This window comes from Crassostrea angulata, chromosome 5 (assembly GCF_025612915.1).
Source record: "Crassostrea angulata isolate pt1a10 chromosome 5, ASM2561291v2, whole genome shotgun sequence".
NCBI lineage: Eukaryota > Metazoa > Mollusca > Bivalvia > Ostreida > Ostreidae > Magallana > Magallana angulata.
This window is the reverse complement of record NC_069115.1, coordinates 61,028,265-61,051,131: the sequence shown is the minus strand read 5'-3', so window position 1 is coordinate 61,051,131 and position 22,867 is coordinate 61,028,265. Positions and strand designations below refer to the sequence as shown.

At 35.8% G+C, this 22,867-nt stretch overlaps 2 protein-coding genes across 13 annotated transcripts in view; one reads left to right on the top strand and one right to left on the bottom strand.

The window, feature by feature from the left end:
* The window catches only part of LOC128183066 (CUGBP Elav-like family member 2), a 37,812-nt gene extending 25,892 nt beyond the window's left edge, over positions 1-11,920 (top strand). For 8 of the 12 annotated variants that reach the window (XM_052851903.1, XM_052851908.1, XM_052851905.1 and 5 more), the window contains 8 exons: positions 726-827; positions 2,512-2,577; positions 2,848-2,931; positions 5,607-5,822; positions 7,487-7,573; positions 8,151-8,294; positions 8,577-8,719; positions 10,936-11,920. In XM_052851903.1, the coding sequence (XP_052707863.1) occupies positions 726-827; positions 2,512-2,577; positions 2,848-2,931; positions 5,607-5,822; positions 7,487-7,573; positions 8,151-8,294; positions 8,577-8,704 (827 nt within the window). In that variant the 3' untranslated portion in view covers positions 8,705-8,719; positions 10,936-11,920. The remainder of the gene's footprint in view (positions 1-725; positions 828-2,511; positions 2,578-2,847; positions 2,932-5,606; positions 5,823-7,486; positions 7,574-8,150; positions 8,295-8,576; positions 8,720-10,935) is intronic. The other 4 variants (XM_052851902.1, XM_052851910.1, XM_052851900.1 and 1 more) reach the window with 3 other exon arrangements.
* Positions 11,921-17,423: 5,503 nt separating this feature from the next.
* LOC128184646 (snaclec stejaggregin-A subunit beta-1-like) lies at positions 17,424-20,836 on the bottom strand. The gene is made up of 5 exons (XM_052854209.1): positions 20,698-20,836; positions 19,096-19,193; positions 18,788-18,872; positions 17,891-18,122; positions 17,424-17,673 (listed from the first exon to the last, which is right to left on the bottom strand). Exons 1-5 carry the CDS (start codon positions 20,726-20,728, stop codon positions 17,646-17,648), a joined length of 474 nt encoding a protein of 157 aa, XP_052710169.1. The 5' UTR covers positions 20,729-20,836; the 3' UTR covers positions 17,424-17,645.
* Positions 20,837-22,867: the final 2,031 nt, after the last annotated feature.

The following is a 22,867-nucleotide window of genomic DNA, read 5'->3' as shown; positions in this document are numbered from 1 at the left end:
TCTTCAAGGTAGTTTGTTTCTATTTAAATTAAGATTACTGAGAGTATTTGATCCCATGTTAAGGGATTGTTATGATGTTAGGATCAGTGCTATGATAAGGGAATATTTAGCTGGTGTTAATAGAATTTAGGATCTGAATACTGGAGGTTAACTGTTAAGGTTTGAATCTGGGATGAAGGCTAGGAAAGTAGAGATTGAAGGAACCAAGGAATTTACACATTTTTAGAGGACTTTAAACTGGTGGTGTTTGAATCTAGGATCCAAGGTCTAGATGTCTAGCACTTAGTATGCTAAATTTTTTTAGCTGTTTTTCAGTGTGTCTTTGACCTCAAAGAAGTAAATACTTTGAAGGAGTCACATTTATTTCTATCAGATAATAAGTTTGACCATGTTCTGTCAATCTGCTTCCATTCTGTGGCTGTTTTTGAACTTTTTTTCCTGCTTATTTTGTACCATTATCTGCAGCTATGATTAACTGGTTTGAAGTGACTTTATAGTGATTTTAAGTTTGGAGTCATATGGTGATTTTTACATGAGTAGTTTGCACATTTTTATTTTTCAATGGTGTGTGCACATTTTAAGTAATTTATGACAGAATTTACATTGAGGTTAAAATATATACAATTATTATGTAAAGCAATGAATTTTTGTACAATATTACCAATGGATTAACACAGATGTACAAATGGATGTTAAATAAGTGAAGGTTTGATTCCAATCAACAGGGCTACTAGCGGCCCTCGCCGCTCTACAAAGCAACAACAGCGGGGGGAATATGTCATCTCCCTGCCATACGCCAACAAGTGCTAGCAATTCCAGCGGATCAGGTACACACTGTACTACTGGTGTTACATCTCTCCAGGCCTCACTGTCTGACAGCCCTCCCCCCCCCCCCCAACCAAATAAAAAGTGACAAGGGTAGTAGAAACTTTACTTTTGTTGACAGAATTACAGTTAAACTTCTTTTATCATATTTTTTATAAAGTGTTCAATAGGGTTTAGTCTTCAATAAATACAAACTATCCCCCAATATTTTACCCATACTTTACTTGCCAAGCAACGGGCCCAGAAGGTGGGCAGTGACCTTGGGCCCTGACCTTGAGCACTGTCCTTTGGGGTGGGGATGGGGTGATGACAGTGGGGTCGGCCTACCTTCTTGTGACCGCTAGATGTACATCTCTTCTCCTGGCTTCTGTTGTATTTCTTTTTATTTCTTTTTTATTTTCATATATAGCATGAAATGATTGTTTTCTTGCATTCTCAGTCTTTTGCCAAAGCAGTGGTCTTTTATAGAAAACAAGAAGTCGGTATGAACGAGCCTCTAGTCAGACCAATGCTTTTGGTTCAGCACTTTTCCATTTTATTTTTCATCTATCTGATTGGTTTATGCATGTCAATCTACCAGTATATTACCAAGGCTTTTTGATCAGTAGCTCGTTTTTTCTCTGCACTGTTAAAGATGTGTTTTTTTTCTATTTGATGTTTTGTTAGATTTCCTACAATCCTTTTCATTCTTTGCTTTCACTTTTAATCAAGATTCAGCAGAAACATTTTTGGTTTTGGATCCATATTCCTTTCAGTATACTTAAACATATAATGTATAGGCTTGAAGTAAAAGTAATCTGGTTTTAAAGTTTCAGCTGAATTCTAGTTTCTTTTCTCGGATCTTGAGATTCGTCATCCCAACAAGAAGAAATGAACTGACATTTTTTTTTGTTGCTGAAAAAAATGAGAGAAAGAAATGAAAAGCAAAAGAAAGATGGGTTACGCTTTTATAAGCAGATATTTCATTGGAATGATGTAATCGATTTTTTACTCTTTTTTTAATTTATAATACATATAACACTTTTTATTGCATGTTAGTTTCTCCTTTTTTATATTGGCACTTGCATCATATTTTAGATATTTTTTTTTTAAGATTTTAATGTTTTTTTATGAGCACTAGAATCTCATTTACATTGTTGCATATACTCTGTAACCAAAATGTGTGTTGCCTCTTCAATATCAGTGTACGATTAATTGTCTTAAATGTATCTTGTGCATTTATCGAGGTATTAACGGAATGAATATTTATTTGTGTTGTAAATTTATATAGAAGTCATAATCTTTCTATAATCAATTTTTGGTGTGACATTAAAACTGTTATACAGGTGTATATATCTACTGAGTGCTTATTACACAGACTTTGTAACACACAGATCTTGGTGTGATCCCGTAGTTATATATAACATATCATCAGAGCACTGTTGTGTTATATCTCTGTCGTATTTTTATACCAGCCACACATTTCTATAGTCCGTGATTTATGACCATCAGTTGCTCCAATGTTAGGAACAATAATATCAACAACAACAAATTAAAGTACATGCACTATGACAAATCTTGTTGGACCAGACGTGTAGTAATCACGGATAACTAACAGAACTGTCTCTGTCTATTGGCCCTTGACCTGAGGTTGACCTTTGAACTCCTTACCTGTGTGGGTTACCTGCATGGCTTTCTCTTTTCCAGGTGAGCCAGCGTTACCTCTCCAGAATCTACAGGGACTGGCCGCTCTCTCATCCACTGGTAGTCCAGGTACGTACGCACTTTAAGCCAACAAAATCGAATGCACTTTGTCTTTATTTTTCATTAAGGTTTCATTTGAAGATAAATTGATTTGGATGTTTAGAATTACTTCACTGTTTGATATGGTCTTTAGAAGTTATCTTCAATAAAAGTCATAATTTGATAGAGGTTCATGTCTTAGTCATGCAGTTTCTTTTTCAACTCTGCCAAGCTTCTTCATGTTTTTGTAAAGGGATTTTTGTAAAGATGAGCAATAGCATTGTCTTCTTTTTTTATCAGGTGGCCTGGGTGCCTTAGGAATGCAAAGCATAGCAGCATTAAATCAACTCGCAGGAGTGGCAAATTCCAGCTCTGCGGCTTCAGGTAAAACTAGGGATGATTGGATGATTGGGGTAAAACTAGTCCTTGGGTGGACACCTAGTGGGCTGACCTAGCGCTGAACACTGTTAATAAGGAGAGACCTAGAACTCATTATGTGCTGTTTGTTTGAAATATTCAACTAATTACAGAGATTTGGAGGTTTTCCCAAGATGCTATATCAATTAGAATCTTGTCTTTCTATTATAATTAACACAAGGAATTAAAATGTCTACTTAACTTAAAAATTAGATTGATTTTCATGATGTACACACCATGGTTCATAATATATACACCCTGCAGTGGAGAAGCTATGTCTTCTGCAGAGTTTGAATTTATTAAGGCATCCAAGTCTTAAAGAATATTTTTCTGTATCCAGGCTATATCATAATTAGTGTGCCCTGTTGTTACTATGTAGTCGCTACAGTCTGTTTGATTCAGACCCATTTTCAATCATTAAAGGTTATTTAGAAGAGAAAGTAGACTTGTCCACACCAAATATTTATGGATATGTTAAGTCCTCTAGAAGTGAGCAAAATTCAGTGAAACCATCACACGGTTGAGAATTTTCCAGTATAAGGGCATCAGTACACAGTGTCTTTTCAATCATATTAACTTGTGATTTCACCATGCATACAACAATGTGTTAAAATTAAACTACAAGAGTGCTTGGTTTAGTGTATATCAGACTTCCCAAAACATAATTAGGGCAAAGTAACTGATTACTGATACATATGAGGCAAACCTAAGGTAGACATTGGTCCTTAAAACAGAAGAATTTATAATTCTACCTTATCCAAGTCAAATGAGAGTTTAATGATCACCTGCCATTATGTATTTAGCACTGTGATTACAACATCTCTATTTCTGATTGCATGCAGCTTTTGCTCCAAAGGGAGGACCTCCAGGTGAGCAATCTCCCAGCATGCACCATTGTGGTTTTAAACATTTCCCAGCATGCATCAGTTATTGTGCATTGATTTGGGATTATTGTAGATCACTTAGAATAACTGAGAAATGTTGTTTGAAAATGTATTTTGATATGAATATTTAAATTCTAGTTTCTGCTTTGAAAAGGGTCAGGTTAGAGCTTTGAATATACTAGTGTTAGGGGGGAATGCAGAGTGATGAATGTACACACATGAAATACATAAAGAGGGGGATTTGTAGATAATATATGCTGCAGTTACTGTCATTAAAAGGTATCTCAGCTAGCACCTGTTTGTTTACCTGCAGTAACTGTAATAAAGAGGTGTCTCAGCTAGCACCTGTTTACCTGCAGTTACTGTAATAAAGAGGGGTCTCGGCTAGCACCTGTTTACCTGCAGTAACTGTAATAAAGAGGTGTCCCAGCTAGCACCTGTTTGTTTACCTGCGGTAACTGTAATAAAGAGGTGTCTCAGCTAGCACCTGTTTGTTTACCTGCGGTAACTGTAATAAAGAGGTGTCTCAGCTAGCACCTGTTTGTTTACCTGCAGTAACTGTAATAAAGAGGTGTCTCGGCTAGCACCTGTTTGTTTACCTGCGGTAACTGTAATAAAGAGGTGTGTCAGCTAGCACCTGTTTGTTTACCTGCGGTAACTGTAATAAAGAGGTGTCTCAGCTAGCACCTGTTTACCTGCGGTAACTGTAATAAAGAGGTGTCTCAGCTAGCACCTGTTTGTTTACCTGTAGTAACTGTAATAAAGAGGTGTCTCAGCTAGCACCTGTTTGTTTACCTGCGGTAACTGTAATAAAGAGGTGTCTCAGCTAGCACCTGTTTGTTTACCTGCAGTAACTGTAATAAAGAGGTGTCTCAGCTAGCACCTGTTTACCTGCAGTAACTGTAATAAAGAGGTGTCTCAGCTAGCACCTGTTTACCTGCAGTAACTGTAATAAAGAGGTGTCTCAGCTAGCACCTGTTTACCTGCAGTAACTGTAATAAATAGGTGTCTCAGCTAGCACCTGTTTGTTTACCTGCAGTAACTGTAATAAAGAGGTGTCTCAGCTAGCACCTGTTTGTTTACCTTTGGTCTATCATCTTTCTCTTCTACCTTGTTGAGAAGAATAGGTAGATTATTGTCTTCTGTTGTGACATAAGATCATTTGTAACAGTTTGATGTTCTGTTGTTACAACAGTATTAATGCTACTTTTTTAGAATTAGACAATATTATGGTGACAACAAAATGTAACGACCAATTTTGTTGAATTATGTGACCTTTAAGTGCTGATATTTTTACTCTAAACTTTCAATACAAAACTTAAACAACCTGCCCTTTGCTGACTGATTGTTTTCCACCATTTTGCTGTGGTTTTATTTGCTAGAAAACCGTCATTTGAATTTATAAATATATTTTGTGCTTATATACACTATCATTGTGCTATTTTGCTAGGCTTTGACAATGTGCTGACATAATATTTGTAATATATAGCTTTGTTATGACAGTGTGTCCTGTGCTGACACAATGTGCTATTTTACTAGGATTTGACAATGTGCTGACAAAACATTTGTGCTTTTATAATAGGCTTTGGTTATGTCCTTACACAATGTGCTATTTTTCTAGGATTTGACTGTGCTGACACAATGTGCTATTTTACAAGTTTTTGACAATGTGCTCTGTGCTGACACAATTAATATTTTACTAGGATTTTACCATGTGCTGACACAAAGTTTGTGCTCACCGTGTGCTGTTTGTTGCAGGATCTGTCACCGGCACTTCCCCCACTAATTCTTTGAGTGGCCTGGCCAGCCTGCAGACACTGGGTAATAATAACTTTACCTCGGTGTCCCCAGGGGTCACCTCTAACGGACTCGGGGGTTCCTCCGCAGCGTCTGGCATGGACGCCCTCAGTCAAGCGTACTCGGGGATCCAGCAATACGCAGGTTTGTCCAGTTTACTCTCTCCCGCAGGAAAAGGTTGGTGGATCTTTTTGTTTCAGGAGTGTGGCCGCTGTGTTGTTCTCCTCGTGCTTCGATGACAGTCTTCTGAGGGGGACAGAGTTATCTCACCCTTATAATGACGGAACCTTCAGGTCCTATAGGTATATTACAAAGTCTGTAACCAAACTTCTACATCATCAGATGTAGAAATATACTTGGCCTAATCAGAAAGTTGGAGATTTCCTTCAAGAGAGATAACTCTGTTTCCTGTTGGATGTAGGACCCTGGAGATTTCTATTGTTTTACAGCCTCACTAACCTGATGTCGATGGGCAGTCAATCACTGCAAACTGGGCATATCTCAAAACAGGGCCAAAAGGAACAGGTCAAAAATCCACACTATGTCATTTCTTGTAGAAGGAAATAGATTAAAGATTAGGAAGTTAGGGTCTAGAGGGGAAAAAAAGATGGGGATGGATATGAAGATGTTTTGAAAATAAATGAAGTTTTTTGGAAATTAAGTTACATTTGAATTTTTAAGTGTTTGACTAGATATGTCCCAGTTTGCTGTGAAGTCTGTTAATCCGTTGTCTTGTATACCCAGTGGTTGAGCTTTGGGAGAAAGGAATGTAAGCGGATTATTATATGTGTGTATCATTTATGATTATGTATACTCGGCTTCTTCATAGACATATAGTCAACTTGTATATATATAGATACAAATCTATTTACTTCTTCAGTTCAAGAATTTGAATATTTCTGGCCAAGGCTTTATCCTTGCAACATTTTATGAGATAATGCACTTACTTTCATGGATCAATTCAACAACAAAATCCCAGAAATTTGGTCTCAACAAATGATAAAACCCCTGTAATACATAATATGCACCCCAAAAAAGCACCTCACATTGAAAATGAAACTGATGCCCACACCTTCAAATCACATGCAGGAATAAAGCAAAAACAACTTTACCGTTTATTATCATCATAATGACAAGTTAAGTTGCTTAGTTTTTAAAAGTCCAATTTTTCTCTTTCTCTAGCAGGGAGACATTGTTTTTCAAGCTTTGAGGGGAGGCATTATTGTCCTCCGATCTTAATGTGGGATTTCTGGAACTCATTAGGACAGCTTCCATGTATAGGATCATCATGTGTTCTACCTTATTTTTCTGCATTTTTTGTGCATATTAGGAAGAATTCTGCAGATTAATCCGTGACACCAATCCAAATATATTAGCTTAAAATTTTAATATTTTCCAAAATTTTTATACAGTGCATTTTGTCACAATGAAGTGTAAAATAAAGTCTTAATATGACACTGACCTTCCAACTCTCATAAGATACTGAATGAAAGTCATTGGAATCTGAAGTCGGCAGAATTGTTCATGAGAGTTTGTTTCTATTAACTAGACACACAAGTGTGTGACACAGTTCATGTGCACCTTCTGACCTATGTTATAACCTTTGGTTGTCCTTAGTTACGAGAGGGGCTCCTAAGGGATAGAGATCCCAGACAGAAAACTGTCATAAGCTTGTTGTTTAGTGTTTGTGGGTGATTAGGGAACGGTTGGTTTTTAATGTCTGATGTTTCTCTGTTTTTTCTGTGTGGGAAATTTTTTTTTTTTCAACATGACAATTACTGAATTTTCCTATCAGACTGAATAAATTCAGAGATTACAAGGTTTGACTGTTTGTTTTTCAGCATCATTCCCAAATGCTTTTAACACTCAAGCAGCTCAACAGATCCAGCAGGCACAGGCCAACTCTCCTGCAGGGAAACAGACAGAAGGTAAGACAAAAATCACCTCTGGTAACCATATACAGACAGAAGGTAAGACAAACAGACAGAAGGTAAGACAAAAATCACCTCTGGTAACCATATACAGACAGAAGGTAAGACAAACAGACAGAAGGTAAGACAAACAGACAGAAGGTAGGAAAAACAGACAGAAGGTAAGACAAACAGACAGAAGGTAAGACAAACAGACAGAAGGTAAGACAAATGGACAAAAGGTAAGACAAACAGACAGAAGGTAAGACAAATCAAAGTACTGAAGTACACACAGAAGGTAAGACAAACAGACAGAAGGTATGACAGACAAAAGGTAGGACAAACAGACAGAAGGTAGGACAAACAGACAGAAAGTAAGACAAACGGGGACATATCTAGTCAAACACTTAAAATTCAAATGTAACTTAATTTCCAAAAGCTTCATTTATTTTCATAACATCCTCCCCTCTGTGTACAGTACTAGACATCCTCTCCCCACCCCCCCACCCCCCCCCCCCCCCCCCCCCCCCACAGTACCAGATGCAATTTATACCAGACATAATTTTTGACCAGGGTCTAATATCCTCTGTTACAGGGCCGGACGGAGCCAACCTGTTCATCTACCATCTCCCCCAGGAATTCAGTGACCAGGATCTGATGCAGACCTTCATACCGTTCGGTACTGTCATATCAGCCAAAGTCTTCATAGACAAACAGACAAACCTTAGCAAGTGTTTTGGTGAGTGTAGACACTGAATAGTGTCCTCTATCAATAATGTCAGTAACATGATTTAGATATTGAAAGCAGGTATTGTTCATTACATTAAGATAAAAAATTCATAGCTGATTTTTGAAGCTATAACATTAGTTGAAAAATGTTATGTGTCATTTAATGTGTTGCAGGTTTTGTGAAGCTTAATATGATTAAGGTTTTGTTATATTAAATTTGTTTCAGGTTTTGTTAATTAAATATGTTTCAGGTTTTTTTAAGTTTGGTTTTGTTATATTAAATATGTTGCAGGTTTTGTCAGCTATGACAATGCGTTGTCAGCCCAAGCTGCCATTCAGGCAATGAATGGATTCCAGATCGGAATGAAGCGACTTAAAGTTCAGCTCAAACGACCAAAGAGTGATAGCAAGCCTTACTAGCGAGACAGTTCTGTGGTAGGTATCATTAGACCTCTATCAAACTGTAGACTGATCGGTTGCCCAGGTATAAGTCTGTGCAGGTAACACAGGTAGATGTAGACCAGGTAAGTCTCAGACACGGCTCACAGTCCTTCATCGAGAAATCATCTGACCAAGCATGGCAGTGTTTGGTCGACGGCCATCCCTAGTCTTGACAGCAGCTTCATAACCATTGTGAATGTTTGTTGTCATAATGAGCACACAGATTGAAGCGGGCCAGAACCAGTTAGTAGGCAGGGTCCCAGAACCATTCAAACAGGAAGTGATGCGTGGTGATTGTTGTGGTTAACACTATGTTGTCACACACCCCCCCCCCCCCCCCCCCCCCCCCAAAGTTTTTCTTCTCCTGCCTGACTATGAAATGATCCTAATGGCCAATAGTCGACTACTGTGTCTGTTGTTACGTTGAATTATGTTGTCATGCGACACCTTCTAGACCAAGTATGTTTGTAGTCCTGTGAATCAAAAGAATTGTGATGCGAGAACAAATATTTTCTGCATTCTTGTTTATGTTTAAGGATTTTAATATTTCAACATGAAAAGAGACAGTTAATATTTAGTACTGCTGTGATAAAGACGAAATGTGAAACATGAAAAAAGTATTTAAAACAAAATGGAAAATTGTTTTATTCTTTGTCGCTTGGATACAACAAAGATTTTTAGTCAGGTTTCAATTTTTGTCTTCAATTTTTAAAACAATAAAAATGGTGTTTAGAAAGGTTACAATATTTTTTTTCTTTAGTAACATTTTTGATTAGACAAAAAAGGGATAAAAGTTTGATCTTTCCTAAGTAGATGTTGTTTATATAAAGTGATATAATGATTAAGAAGAAATGTGAAACTTATAAAAAAGTATTAAGAGCAAAATGGCAGATACTTTTATTCCTTGTTACTTGGATACCAACAAAAGTGTTTTAGTTGGTTTCAATTTTTATTTGTTAATGTATTGAATTTAAAAAAAAATAAAAGTGGTGTTTAAAAAGGTTGAAATATTATTTTTTCAAAAACTTTTTTGATTACACAAAAACGATAAAAGTTAGAAGGTATTAGGTCATTCCTAAGTAGATGTTGTAAAATAAACCTTCTTATGTGTTGTAAGAGTTATTTTTCTTTGTGTTGTACTTTTGTTAGAGTTGTCTTTCTTGTTAACACCACCAGAAAGTGTGGCACCCACCCTCGCTTCGATCAGTCTCTTAGAACACCTACAACTGCTTTATAGAGGACGAGCTGTGTTCTGGTGTTGTTTTATATTTCAAGAAGAGTTGTCTGTAACATGAAAACTGAATGTTTCTATCCCTTTTAGAACTGCATGACCAATCTAGTGTTGACTGATTTCGCATGGCTTTTGTCTTTGCCATTTTGTGTGACAATTTTCTGCAGATATATAAACCAATAGGCCATTCTTAGCGGAATGAACAATGTCAAAATTCTTTTAAAAACTGCTCAAAGGATGACGAACCCACAGGTACAACTAAGTTACAACTTTTATGGATAAGCTATAGATTTATTCCTCCAATGATTCCATAATTTAACACCAAAACAATTGACAATTTTCTCACCATCTATGAATTAAGATCCTTGAATTATTTCTGTTTGTTTATATTTTTCTTGTATAAAAACTACCTAACTTTGACAATGTATAAGTGAGAAACTCTATTTACAAATAAAACACTAAGTTCTTAGTGCTTTTTTCTTTTGGAAGTAACATTATCCAACTGAACAAGGCATAGGGTGGCTTCCTCATTTACAGGCACATAGCATCAAAAAAGTATGGTAGACGGGCAGTTATTGATATAAGAAAAGAATCATTTTTTGAAGAAGAAAAAAAGTTCAGGTGACAGATCACCCTGGCCCCCTTCTGTTGCTATGTGCCATCTCTTTTTCATTATAAACAGCTCCCCCAGGTCACCTCCTAGCGGCTCCGTATACCTCTCCTCCTGAACAGAAAATCAACTGAGATCTTTAAAGCACAAAACCAGCATCTTATTTTTAAACTATTTCGTGACTTTGAATGAAATAAATGTCTTTTCTGTAAAACCATGAAGTCAGATTATGAGAACAATGAGTGGATCTTTTGGCTGAGGGGGGAAGGGGGGCTAGCTAGGAGTCGTCCGGGGAACTTTTTCCTGGGTGGGGTCACACTTTGTGGTGGTCAGTAACCGTGTCTAATTCCTTTGCTTTCTTCTACGTAGATTGACGCGTGATGTGTCTGACTGTCTCCACGTGGCGTTCTCTTCGTGTTACCTATTTGTCGCTCGTTGTGTGCCCGGAGCTTTGTGTCGGCAGGAGTTACTTCCCTTGGCCTCAACCACAGGGACCGTTCATTATTTTATTTTTATTTCCTTTATTGCGTATATGGCCTGGTTTAACCTGTTTGAAACAGGATGCTATGATTTGTCTTAATTTTTTTTTTTTTTTTTGTTGACTCAAATAGTAATGTGCTTCAATTTAATCAGGATTGTATACCAAAGATGCATATGATAATTTTTTTCATTACTATTATGATATTTACTCAAAAAAAGAAAAAAAATCTGTTAAATTTGTTTCCATGACAATTGTACATATTTGGTCTGGGAGAATAGCCAGCCCTCTATATAGTGCTATATATAGATTAGTGTAGATAGATGGTGAGAGTCAGCAGCATTGTAAATGCTAGGACAGATATGCCTCATGTATCCGCAGCAGATATATGCCCCCGCTAGTCAATGATGATACTCCACACATTGTTACAGACTAACATCAAAGACCTAGATATCACCAGATATCACCGCCAAAATAAATCAACACTATTGTTTATTGCCTGGGTATTACACTAACAAAATGGTGTTGTTTCAATTTTTTTTCAAAGAATTTATGACATTCTGTTTTTTATTTTTATTTTTTATTATTAAGCCTTACTTTGAATGATGTTAGTTTGTAATGATCAGTCAAGATGCCAACATGTTGTTGTGTTTCTAAAATCATATTCTCTGAACTACACTATGTTAAAATTTTGGTTTGATTCAGAATATATCTGAGCCTATGTAACAGGCAAACCTGTGTCCTGTAGAGTTTTTACAATTTCAGTATTTCTGTCTGAAGGTCTCCCCTAGTGGTCATATTGTTGTAAAATCAAAATGTCAACATTCTAATGTTGCACTCCACAAGTGCTAAGCAGTTTTCTTATAAGTCTATTAGAGAACAGAAAATTGAAATATTCCACTAGGGGCGACCTGATTGCGATAGTGTCATGTTAGTTTCTTTTCGGCTGATGACCTTATTGTAATAAGGTCACCCTATTTGTACTAGAGTAGCTCCCGTGGGAGCCTGTATATACCCCCCTCACTCAGGGCTTAGTCGGAGGAGACGGTGCGTAGTAGACTAGAGTCCCTGTGGTTGGGGCATCACACATGTATGTAGCTTATTCATTTTTACGAGAAACAGATTTTTATGGTGAGGTTTATATCAAAGAAGACAGCTATATTTTTTCCTTACTTTGTGGTCAGTGTTTTTGCAGTGTTTTAAGTTTTGTTTCCAGACAATGTTATTGTTACGGTTTTGTTTGTGAAGGTTAAATAATCAAAAGTGTTTAGGATCTTGTTATTATTGCTATATATATCTTGTTTGTTTTAATGGTTGCACACTGTTTTACTGTGTAAGGGGCACCTGCTTGCCCTTTGTTGTACGGGGTCTAAGCGGCCCCTTTCTTTGGTTGGGTTGTAATGTTTCAGTGTCTGTATTCAGAACTCACAGGTTTTTCTTTGTTTGATGTTAACACACTTTGATTAACTTACAGACAGTGCTGTTACAAACAAAAATATTTTTTTTCTTTTTTTTTTAAATTTTATTTTATTTTGATTTATTGATATAAATTAGAAATTTATTTAAAACAAACTCTTGTGAGAGCTAGAGGCTTACTGTATGCTGTTTGTAGTTTCAGCAATAATTCATGTTAAGTATGTGCCTTACTGCAAATGTAATAGGAGACTTGTCTTAGATGTCAAACTTATACATATTATATATATTTTTTGGTTTATTTTGTCAAAGAAATACACACTAAAGGTGTTTCCATGGAAACTGGAACTCATTGTGTATCATTTCAACGAGGTCAACAAAGCGTGGCCACCTGGAGACCAGTTTATCAGGGTACCAGTCTTAGAGAAAACGATAGTAGCGTGGGTTTGACCTGGTAGGTAGGTCCTGTCACAGGACTGTTGTTACATCACAGTACACAGGTAAATACACAGGTACTTCCAGGTGGCCGCTGCCTCGCTAAAGCTCAGGTATGCATGTACTACTGTGTGTGACAACTTCTGTAATCTGTTCATGTTTAACTAGTCAAATGCTACTAAAACTTCATCAGACAATAAACTCCAAATCAATACACACCTGTAGTTAGGGTCGACAAATCTAGGATATTACCTCTCATTGCGAATCACCCCAATACATTGTAGTTTTAATTTGTATCCCATTTATATCGCGTTAAGTACGGTGAAGATTTTTATTGCTCAAATTTGAGGGTTTTTAGGTTTTAGTTATCTTGTTTTTATGGCGTTTTAAATTACGAAGTATGTTATACATATCAAAGGATTTTAACTTGCCTTTTAAAGATATTATTTTAAAACAAATCTCATTTAATTAACATTGCTCACATGTATAAAACCAAAATTATGACTTTATTGCCAAAGAGTGTGCAGTAGTTATACAGCTTCTCCATGACTATTAAACACTATTGTACTGCATTCACAAGTCTAACAGTTTACTCCGATCTCATCGTGTGGCCATTGCATTACCAAAACTTTGCCATGATCGGTTCAAAGGGTGTTACCCGGGCCGGAAGTCAGTATTACACATCAAAATCTCAAAAAGCAATGTTCAGTTGATGAAAAAAAAAGACACACAAAGTTACGTATTATCATTTCAGTTAATCAAAAATTAAACATAAGAAATGAAGTTTTTATTGTAGAAATTTATTTTTTATTTCACTGCAAGGAAAAAATTGTACTCATTGTCTGTCATGTGACCGTAACATCAGTCACGTGACTATCACGTGACCTTGTGTTAGTGTTGTGATTTGGCTGTGTACATTATGATATGCCAATAAACAGTTAATAATGACAATTTGTGTTTTCTTTTCTCAAAATATAAGGTACATATCGCCCACGTGGCGCAGCGGTAGAACGGAGTGGTCACGTGATATAGGGTCGCGACAGAGCGCGAATCCCTGAGTGGCCAGATTCTGTCCTTTGGACATTTTTCTGTTTAATACACGTGGAAGACTAGAGAAACGAGGTTCTGTGTCGATTTAACGTTTGACACAATGCTGTTCTTGTGTTGTTTGATCTTTAGTTGAAACGTTAAGGTACCTCACTACAATTAGACTTATACTCTTTAAGAAAGTACGTTACAAGACGGCAATTTAAATGTTTTGTTTAATTGTTTGTATCAATCGATATGGTTAAATTTCGTCATTGCGTATTAGGGCCCCGCAAGGATTTGCGGGTGCCCTATAGTAATCACTCTGTCCGACCGTCCTTCTGTCCGTGCGTCTGTCACTCTTCCGTCCACAAATTTTCTGGGTTTTTTTCTAATAACTTTTTTTATGGTTGCCCAATCAAGTTCAAATTTGGTATGGTAGTTAAGTAGGCAGAAATACATATTTTAATGCTAAGTTTGGTTCTCTATGTCTTCTTGTTTGGAGCTGGGGTGGTGGGGTAGATTCCTTAACTATGCATAAGAATGAATTGGCAAAGAGAGATAACTGCTGAGAATGTTACCATTGTAAACTAGGAAGGCTGTGCAATATTTGTCCTTTGGGATTAATTAACCTTCCACAGGAGGAAAATCCTAAGCTTTATCTTTATCTGTCACATTGAGATTAATTACTGCACTGCCTGTGTCTGTAAATGAACTTTGTTTTGAAGTTAAAGTCAATTTTGAATGATGTGTAGTATTGTGTACATTCTTTCAAATATGGATTTCAAATATAATATTTATACTTTATTTTGGTTAAAATACCGTACAAATGATTAATGATAATTTTATTGAATTCTAAATTCAAGATATATATATAGATATCTTTTATCACTATTTTATTTTGTAATTATTTATTTTATTTTTTTCTGCCTTAATGCTGTTAATTTTAACAGGTAATCGGATAGTAACCCCATTCTGTCATTTCTGAAAAAAAACAAATCTTATTGTAAATTTAGAAGAAAAGGATGAGAGAGCTGAACAATTAACCCCCTGGGATTAATTATCTTGCCTGCTGCAGAAAATTTAGAGGATTATCTCTATCTGTCATATGAAGATTAATGAACACCTTTGTCTGCAACTGATGTTTGTTTTGAAGTTGAGGTCAACTCTGGGTGATACAATGTATTTGCATTCACTGAAGGCTTGCATTTTATAAAACACCTGTTTAAATCTTTTTTAGATACACATTTAATTTAGTTTTTTTTTTATAAGACATGAGGTTATCCCTGTTTTATGCAGATACAAGGTTACTATTTAGAGTTTTTGGACATTCAGGAATTATCTTGAAATTTTAAAAATACAGTTGCTACTTATAATTTTCATATACCGGTATATTTTTTTAAATGTATTCAAATTAAACTCTCATTCCATGAGCTGCACCCTTATATTTTTACCCCTCAGTTCAACACTTTAATTGTTGGATGAAAATCATATCCAACTACAAATCATGAGATCCTATATATTGCAGTTCTTTACATCTTATGCCGGGCATTTATTTTTCATCATTGCTAATATAAAGAGGATGGAATTCAAAGTTTTTTTCACTTCTGTATATTAATTGTCATAGCGGGGCCCTTCCTGACTGGTCAGTTTTCTAGTTGGTTAAAGTATCGGGCATATGAACCGCAAATCATGAGTTCGAATCCTCTTGGGGCTTTTGTTCACATTAACTGAATCAGTTGTAAAGAATTTGAATTTTTTAACCAAGATTGCATATTTTTTCGCTTATTTGACATATGCACTGTACTTTTTATCCATCATGCTTTCTATCAGTCAAGTAATTTTCTGATTTGAGAATCTATTTCAAGGTGTAGTGAGCCATCTTAAGCTCTTCATTGATTTAAAGATGTCACGAAATGAAATACAAATTCTGGACGAGACGTTGAGCAACAAAGAACAGAACATCATTTTATTCTACATTGTCAGTCAGAAAGAACACGGTGTTCCATCAAAGTCAAATTGTTATTTTATAAAAGACTAAAAATTTAACGCATTTAAACTCTGGGCACTTTACAGTGGATAAAGAGAATTCATTTGAACACAGCTGATTTCATAGTTGCTGATAATTATTATTTTTTTACAATCCAGGGTTCATTAATTATCAGACAAATGAATTTGATCAATCAGTCTTGGAATGGAATAGATTACACGGCCGTACGTAGCACAATGAGGGCCTCACTTTTGAAACGACATCAATCTTTTGAGAAGATTACAATTATAATCAAAGTACTGAAGAACTGACGGGAGTTGATTTTGTCGATGTTTATTTATTTTAAAATCAATGATATGTTATTTTGCATGACAAGTACATGTATACGTAGTTTCTAATTTGAATTACGCATATTTTTATAATATGAATTTTTGAACTTCTTCGACTAGAATGTCGAGAAACTTCCATATGAATCATGTTAAATTATATTTAAAGATAAAATTAATTCAATCAAACTATGTATCAGTGGTAGAAATATTTCTCGAAAATTGTATGGATCCAAGCAATATTGAACTCTAGTCTCGTTCAACCAAACGCTCGGCTGACACCGTAAATCTCCGACAAGGGTTTACGGAGACAGCCGAGCGTCGAGTTGAACGAGACTATATTGAACTCTGGCGTAGGAATACATACGACTACAAAAAATAGTTAAATTGTTCGTACCATTTAAAATCTGACTATTTCTAAGGTATTTGTAAATAAGTTTCCTTGAAAAACAATGCTTTAGCATACATTACATCGAATTCATCAATTAATTTCAAGAACTAAGTCTTGTCAGGAGCAATGATTTGTGCTGAGGTCCAAACACTGTTTCACTTTCGGTTTGTCCGAGTGACTGCATAGGAGAGTTGATTAAAAATCAACTCCCAAAAATTAAAATAGTAATCATACATATTGTGGAAAATAACCATATAAAATTAAGTCTCGATGCATATTTCACCGACGGATTCTCATGACTATGTATACCTCAAGCTGTCGCCCTGTCACCCTGCCAATATTTTTAGATTTTTTTCTTAAGGATAAACTACCGAAAAACGAATCTGCTCTTTAAAGAAGGGAGCAAGACATTAAAATTCAATCTGTGTGTTTGAGGTCACAAACCCCACACAATGCAATCTGCAAACGATGAGATAACCATAGAAGGCTTAGCAATACATGTACAAAGGGAAATAGACAATAGTAGGGATCTTCGTGTCACAATCTATTAAAAAAAAAAAAATTGTAACTGTAATTTTTTCAATAAATCGCCACTTTTCTAGAGATTTTATACATGTACTTAATATTTTCTATTACAACTTGTTTTACCTTGTAAGCTATTTCTTTAATTGTTTGACACACATCAAAACCATTATGATACTAAAGCTTCTTTACGTATGATTTACATAATTATTTATAAGAATGACTGAGAAAATTCTTAGTATGAAAAGCACCCTCAAGACAAATAACACTTTAAAATTTAGTTTGGCGGCGTGGGTTTTATATTATTTTAAAAATGTCAGCTAGCAGATATTCTGAAGTTAGTATATAGCATGGAGACGCTGAAAAGAGTTTCTGGATTTATATTGAAAAGCATGCTTGAAGGACACTCTTGTTTTGCCAGAAATTGTTACAATTCGTTAACATAGGTTTGTGATGGTTTGACACAGTCCCCTGAACCGTTGATGACGTCACTGCCTTCTATCCTACCACCACGGATCCAGCTCCGCTATAAAAAAAAAAATGGAAAAAATTAAATAATGAAAAAAAAACAAGATTGAAACTAAAATATCGATCGGAGATGTTTTTAAAAATTACTAATCACAATAATAAACTGTTAAACAGATCACGACGTACAACATTAAAAATAACGGTACTAAAACTGTTTGTATTAATTGCTATAACTTGAATGGACCAATGGCCCATCATTCATTAAGTCTCTATACCTTGACACGACGTTGAGCCTCTCGCAGATGTAGTACGCCTCGGAGTGACAGCTCTCCGCGTACCACCGGAAGTGGTGATCGGAGTCCATGCTCAGACAGTTCTTGTCCTTGTCGTTATTGGACACACGGCCCGAGAAAGAGGAAATGACGTCATGTCCGTTTGAGGCCCAGATCCAATGTCCCTCAGAGACGGCGTCAGTTCCGTCCACCCAGATCTTCTCCTCCCGGATATCTAGACAGACAGACAAGGATATTTAGACAGAAAAACAGGGATATCTAGACACAAGGATATCCAGACAGACGAGGATATCTAGACAGACAAGGATATCTTTAGATACAGACGGACAAGGATATCTATACAGACAAACAGACAGACTAGGATATCTAGACAGACAGACAGACAGACAAGGATATCTAGATAGACAGACAAGGATATCATTTTGTTTAAGGAGGCTGAGTGGTCGACATCATATGATATTTTTGGCCATAAACTAAGATTAAGTAAAGTATTAATCCAAATATTTTAGATATATATTTAGATAACATTTACATATATCTATACGGAGCGTTTCTTCTTAAAGAGATTAAAATAAATAAAAAATGCCACGAACATTGAGTCATCTGAACACGTGTATTTCATATCATCATATGTGGACATTATTGCACTTCACTCATTTATACCAAATGAAAGTGTAATTATAAAATTTGAATTTGTGTTTGCTGGTGTCTATAAAAATATGAACAACTTTGAAATCCAATATTGCTATTCTTTCATTTAAATGAGTTTTGTGGTGAAAGATATAAACAGTGTTGCTAGTCTTGCTTCTCGATAAAAATTTGCTGATACCCATATGATATCTAGGAAAAAATAAATGAAGTGACGTCACAAACACTGACCTCCGTGGAGCTGGAAGGCTATGGCGCTGATGTCGGCGCTGTTCTCAAAGGTCGCCAGAGTGCCGCCCAACGCTCGGCACATTTCCTGAAGAACAACATGACATTATTTGAAGCGTGATGGTGTGTGTGTGTATATATATATATATATATATATATATATATATATATATATATAACACGTCATTTCAAAAACAATTATGAAGATATGGGGTTGATCAAAGGTATTCAATTATACAATGTGTGTATTCATATTAAAAAGTTACAATTTTAAATTTGACGATATATACAGCATAAACAGTAACATTTACCTGAGATTCCGGCCAAGTGAGTTTGGCATGGCTGATCATATAGCAGTGGCTGTCCACCTGTCTCCAATCCTGGGGGCAGGCACCAAACACCGCGGGAACTGTGGACAGACAGACAAGGTAGTAACAAACTATAACCTCTATGTTATTTTCAAACGAAGCTAACAGTAACTCTGGTCGTTGTTAAAATAGACATTTATTAAACAGAAAAACCTGAAATGTCAAGGGGCTGTGCTAGGCGGAGAGTGACAGTCCTGTGTATGATTAGTTAAGAGTGCACGTAGAACTAGTCTTGTGACCCTTTTGTCTAGTCCTGTCATCGTACATAGTAAAGATTTTAAACTCTCATACATAAACAATCTACACACGTATACAAATCAAACACGTACGCCAGGTTTGTAATTTAACACACAAATAATAAAACTGGTAATATTTATATATAAATTACATCCACTGCATATGATTCCCTTTATTCCTGACGGATAATGATTGTAATTTCTAGCTCAAACACATTTGTTAGGAGATTTTCAGTGATACAGACAGTGACTAAAAAGGTAGGTCCCGTCACTATTCAAAACTTGCCGCCATAACTAACGTGGTTTCTAATTTTGATAGAAAGTTTGCAAAACGTACAAAAATTTATAATTACTTATTTAACAGAATATTATTTGAATTAGGAATTATTTTGATTCTTGGAATTTAGGGCTTTTAAGAAAATTGCCCTTAGTTAGACTAACTTTGACAAATAACATGAATTTTTATTGTTTGATGTGTTAGTTTTAACAAAATTAGTCAACAAACATGAAATTTCCTAATGAATAATCTAACTAAGAACAATTTTCTTAAAAGCCCAAAAGTCGAAGAATCAAAATAAGTCCAAATTCAAATAATACTCTGATATTAAATGATTACAACTGATATCGTAATATAGTAAAAAAAAAAAACCAATTAATTATAATCCGTTATATTAATCAGTTAAAATTAATCAAACAACATATGAAATAGCCACGTGCATCAATTACGTTAAGAATTAAACCGGGCCAGAACACCCCTTTTGTTCCTTCACACGTAGAGCGGGTGCTCGAGGAACGCAATTATAGTCTGTCCCAAGATATTTATGCAGCACATTTGGACGATTTAAAAAAAAAAATACTCATACCTGTGAAAGAAGTGCAATTGTAATAGTTGAAAGGGATAATTTCCAAGATAATTTCATTGACACATTATCAACTGTCACTCAGAAAAATTCACAGGAACGAAAACAGATTCCTTACGGAGATTTATAATGGGGAATGTTTACATCTTTACTCCATTCGGAATACACTCGGAATACATCGCACAATTTTTCAACGTTATCATCCGGGCTTGCTGCAATACAAAATCTCCGTAGACATAACATTTTTTAGCATTGTATTAAAACCGGATAAGCTAACAGGGGCGTTTCGACTGAGAAATCTTGGAATTTTTTTTATACTTTTGAACCCTGAGGTATTTATAAATATCAAGCAATAAAGTAAAATATGAATCCAAGATATCTTGGGACAGACTATAGCTAAGAATTAAGTTAGCCTCGATGAGTGGTGGTATAAAAATAAAACTACTGACCAATAAGGAGTACGAGGGCTGCAGAGATCATTGTTGACAATCAATGGGTTCTATGACAACTAAAGAAATTAGCCATATACCGGAATAGATAAACAAATCAGACCCGTGGGAACCGTCAGCCGCCCCACAGAATACTTACCTTCAGACTACTTACCGATATAATATATGTACAAGGTGGTTACATATACACACTGGGATCGTGCACTAGTCATGAGTGGAGAAATATCACCGACAATGACCTACTGTATTCTTATCTTTTTTTTGTAGCTCTAGAAAGACATGTACATACACATGCATAGTCTATGCTGATGCATCTTTCCTTTTAAACATCTTGTAAATTTTCAATTTAAAGTGGTATAAATGGTGGGATCACGGGAGTCGCGTGTATTTTATAGAGAAGAATCTTTAATAATTGTGTTAGGGGTTGGAATGAAACATTATGCACCCAAGCTTTGTATGGTGTAAAAAAAAGGGAATCTGGATGTTGGCACGACACCGTGTGAAGGCTTTGTAACAATTCGTACACTAACCTAGTGGAGCTAAATCATTATAAATGCATGTGGTTCGAAACCATCACGTTCTGCGTAACCATGGGTAATCGTCCTTACAGCGCGTAACCATTGGTAACATTCACGTGTTGTGGAACCAATGGTAAAATAGTTATATACTACGTGGTTCTGAGGTATTTGTACAAATGTAACTATAAAAGGATGCAGAATTCCATGTGATCATCACGGGGTACCAAGCAATATATTGTTATAATCACGGGAGAACAAGTTGGTCACGTCACCTGCTGTAAAGTCTTCATGACGTGAATCTCCTCGTACTCATTTGGTAAATCAAATCCTCGATACGTCTGTATCTCACATTAAGTCGTTACTTTGCTCTCGTTTCTTTTTAGATTTTTATCAAACTACGGTTTATAAAACTCGGTGACGGGCGACTTCACCTTGGGCCAGATTTAGCATGGTGTACAGATTTGTAATACGACTGACCAACAAATAAAAATAACTTACGTAAAGAACAAAAACTAATGTGTGCCATAAATGCTTCATATCCACCGAAATTGAAATGCAAAAAAGGTTTTGAAGAAAACGGAAAATAGTGAAACATTCGTTTTAGCCATTACTCATTTTAAATCTCTCTTCACTGGATACAATTTTTTAGTATTGCAATTGCTGACGCTGATCTGACTAATATTTTAAATATGGAGGATGGGGATGCTGTGAAAAATTTTGATATGGAATAACAACATCTTTTGATAAACTGATCAGCCAACCAAAACAATGACAGCACTGACAGGCCTAGGCTTGGATGCGGAAAAAATTCCTGGAATTTGAAGTAGGTTGAAGGTCAAGGTTTAATTTTATATGGTTCTTCCAGAAACAGTGAGCTCCGGATGACAGATTACTTAAACTTTTAGTAAATAAATGAAGAATGCTAGTTTTATGAAGTTCTACATTCTGATGTGTGATCTGCGGTTACATGATCAAATTAGGATTTGTTTCGTGATTTTGAAAAAAGGGGGCAGACAAAGGGAAATGTAATTTGCAAAATTTGCTAGTATTTTCCTTCTACATCGCTCTATCTATACTTTTAACATCTTAGACATTAGTACTTTAAACCTATTTTTCGCGAATTAATTTCGCGATTTGCAGGAGATAAAATAGTTCGTGGTGACTTATTTCGCGATCAATTTAGATTTTCTTAAACGAAGTGAATCGGATGTACTTAATGAGAATCAATTACACCATTCGGTTCTCTAGAGTATGTTTTGAGACTTCCTGTTTTGTACTCCGAAGCTTTTATCACGTGACAGAGGGGTATATAAAGCGGAGACAGAACGATGTCAGAGGGTCAGTGTCGGCGTAGAAGTCGACAAGAGAAAGTTGAGGAAAACTAATGCAATTGTCATCTTCGCTAGCCAAGGGTTTTCGGTCCACTTTGCTCCCCATAAACGTTTATGGGGAGCAAAGTGGACCGAAAACCAGATGGGCAATTGTTTCAGATAGGTCTTACGTGCATGAATAAGGCTTCCGAGACCTGATAATAAAGCTTGGTACCGATGATGTAGTCAACTTGGCAACAAGAGCGCAGTAGTAAGCGCACGTGTTCTAGAGAAGTGTAAATATTATTGATAAAAATCTGTAATTTATAAAATTGATTTATT

Excerpts from the sequence above, each read along its gene's own strand:
- LOC128184646 (XM_052854209.1), bottom strand. The coding sequence starts at position 20,728 with ATGATCTCTGCAGCCCTCGTACTCCTTATTG. Across the intron at positions 19,194-20,697 it reads AGCCCTCGTACTCCTTATTG|TTCCCGCGGTGTTTGGTGCC; the intron begins GTCAGTAGTTTT and ends GTCTGTCCACAG. Across the intron at positions 18,873-19,095 it reads TCACTTGGCCGGAATCTCAG|GAAATGTGCCGAGCGTTGGG; the intron begins GTAAATGTTACT and ends GTTGTTCTTCAG.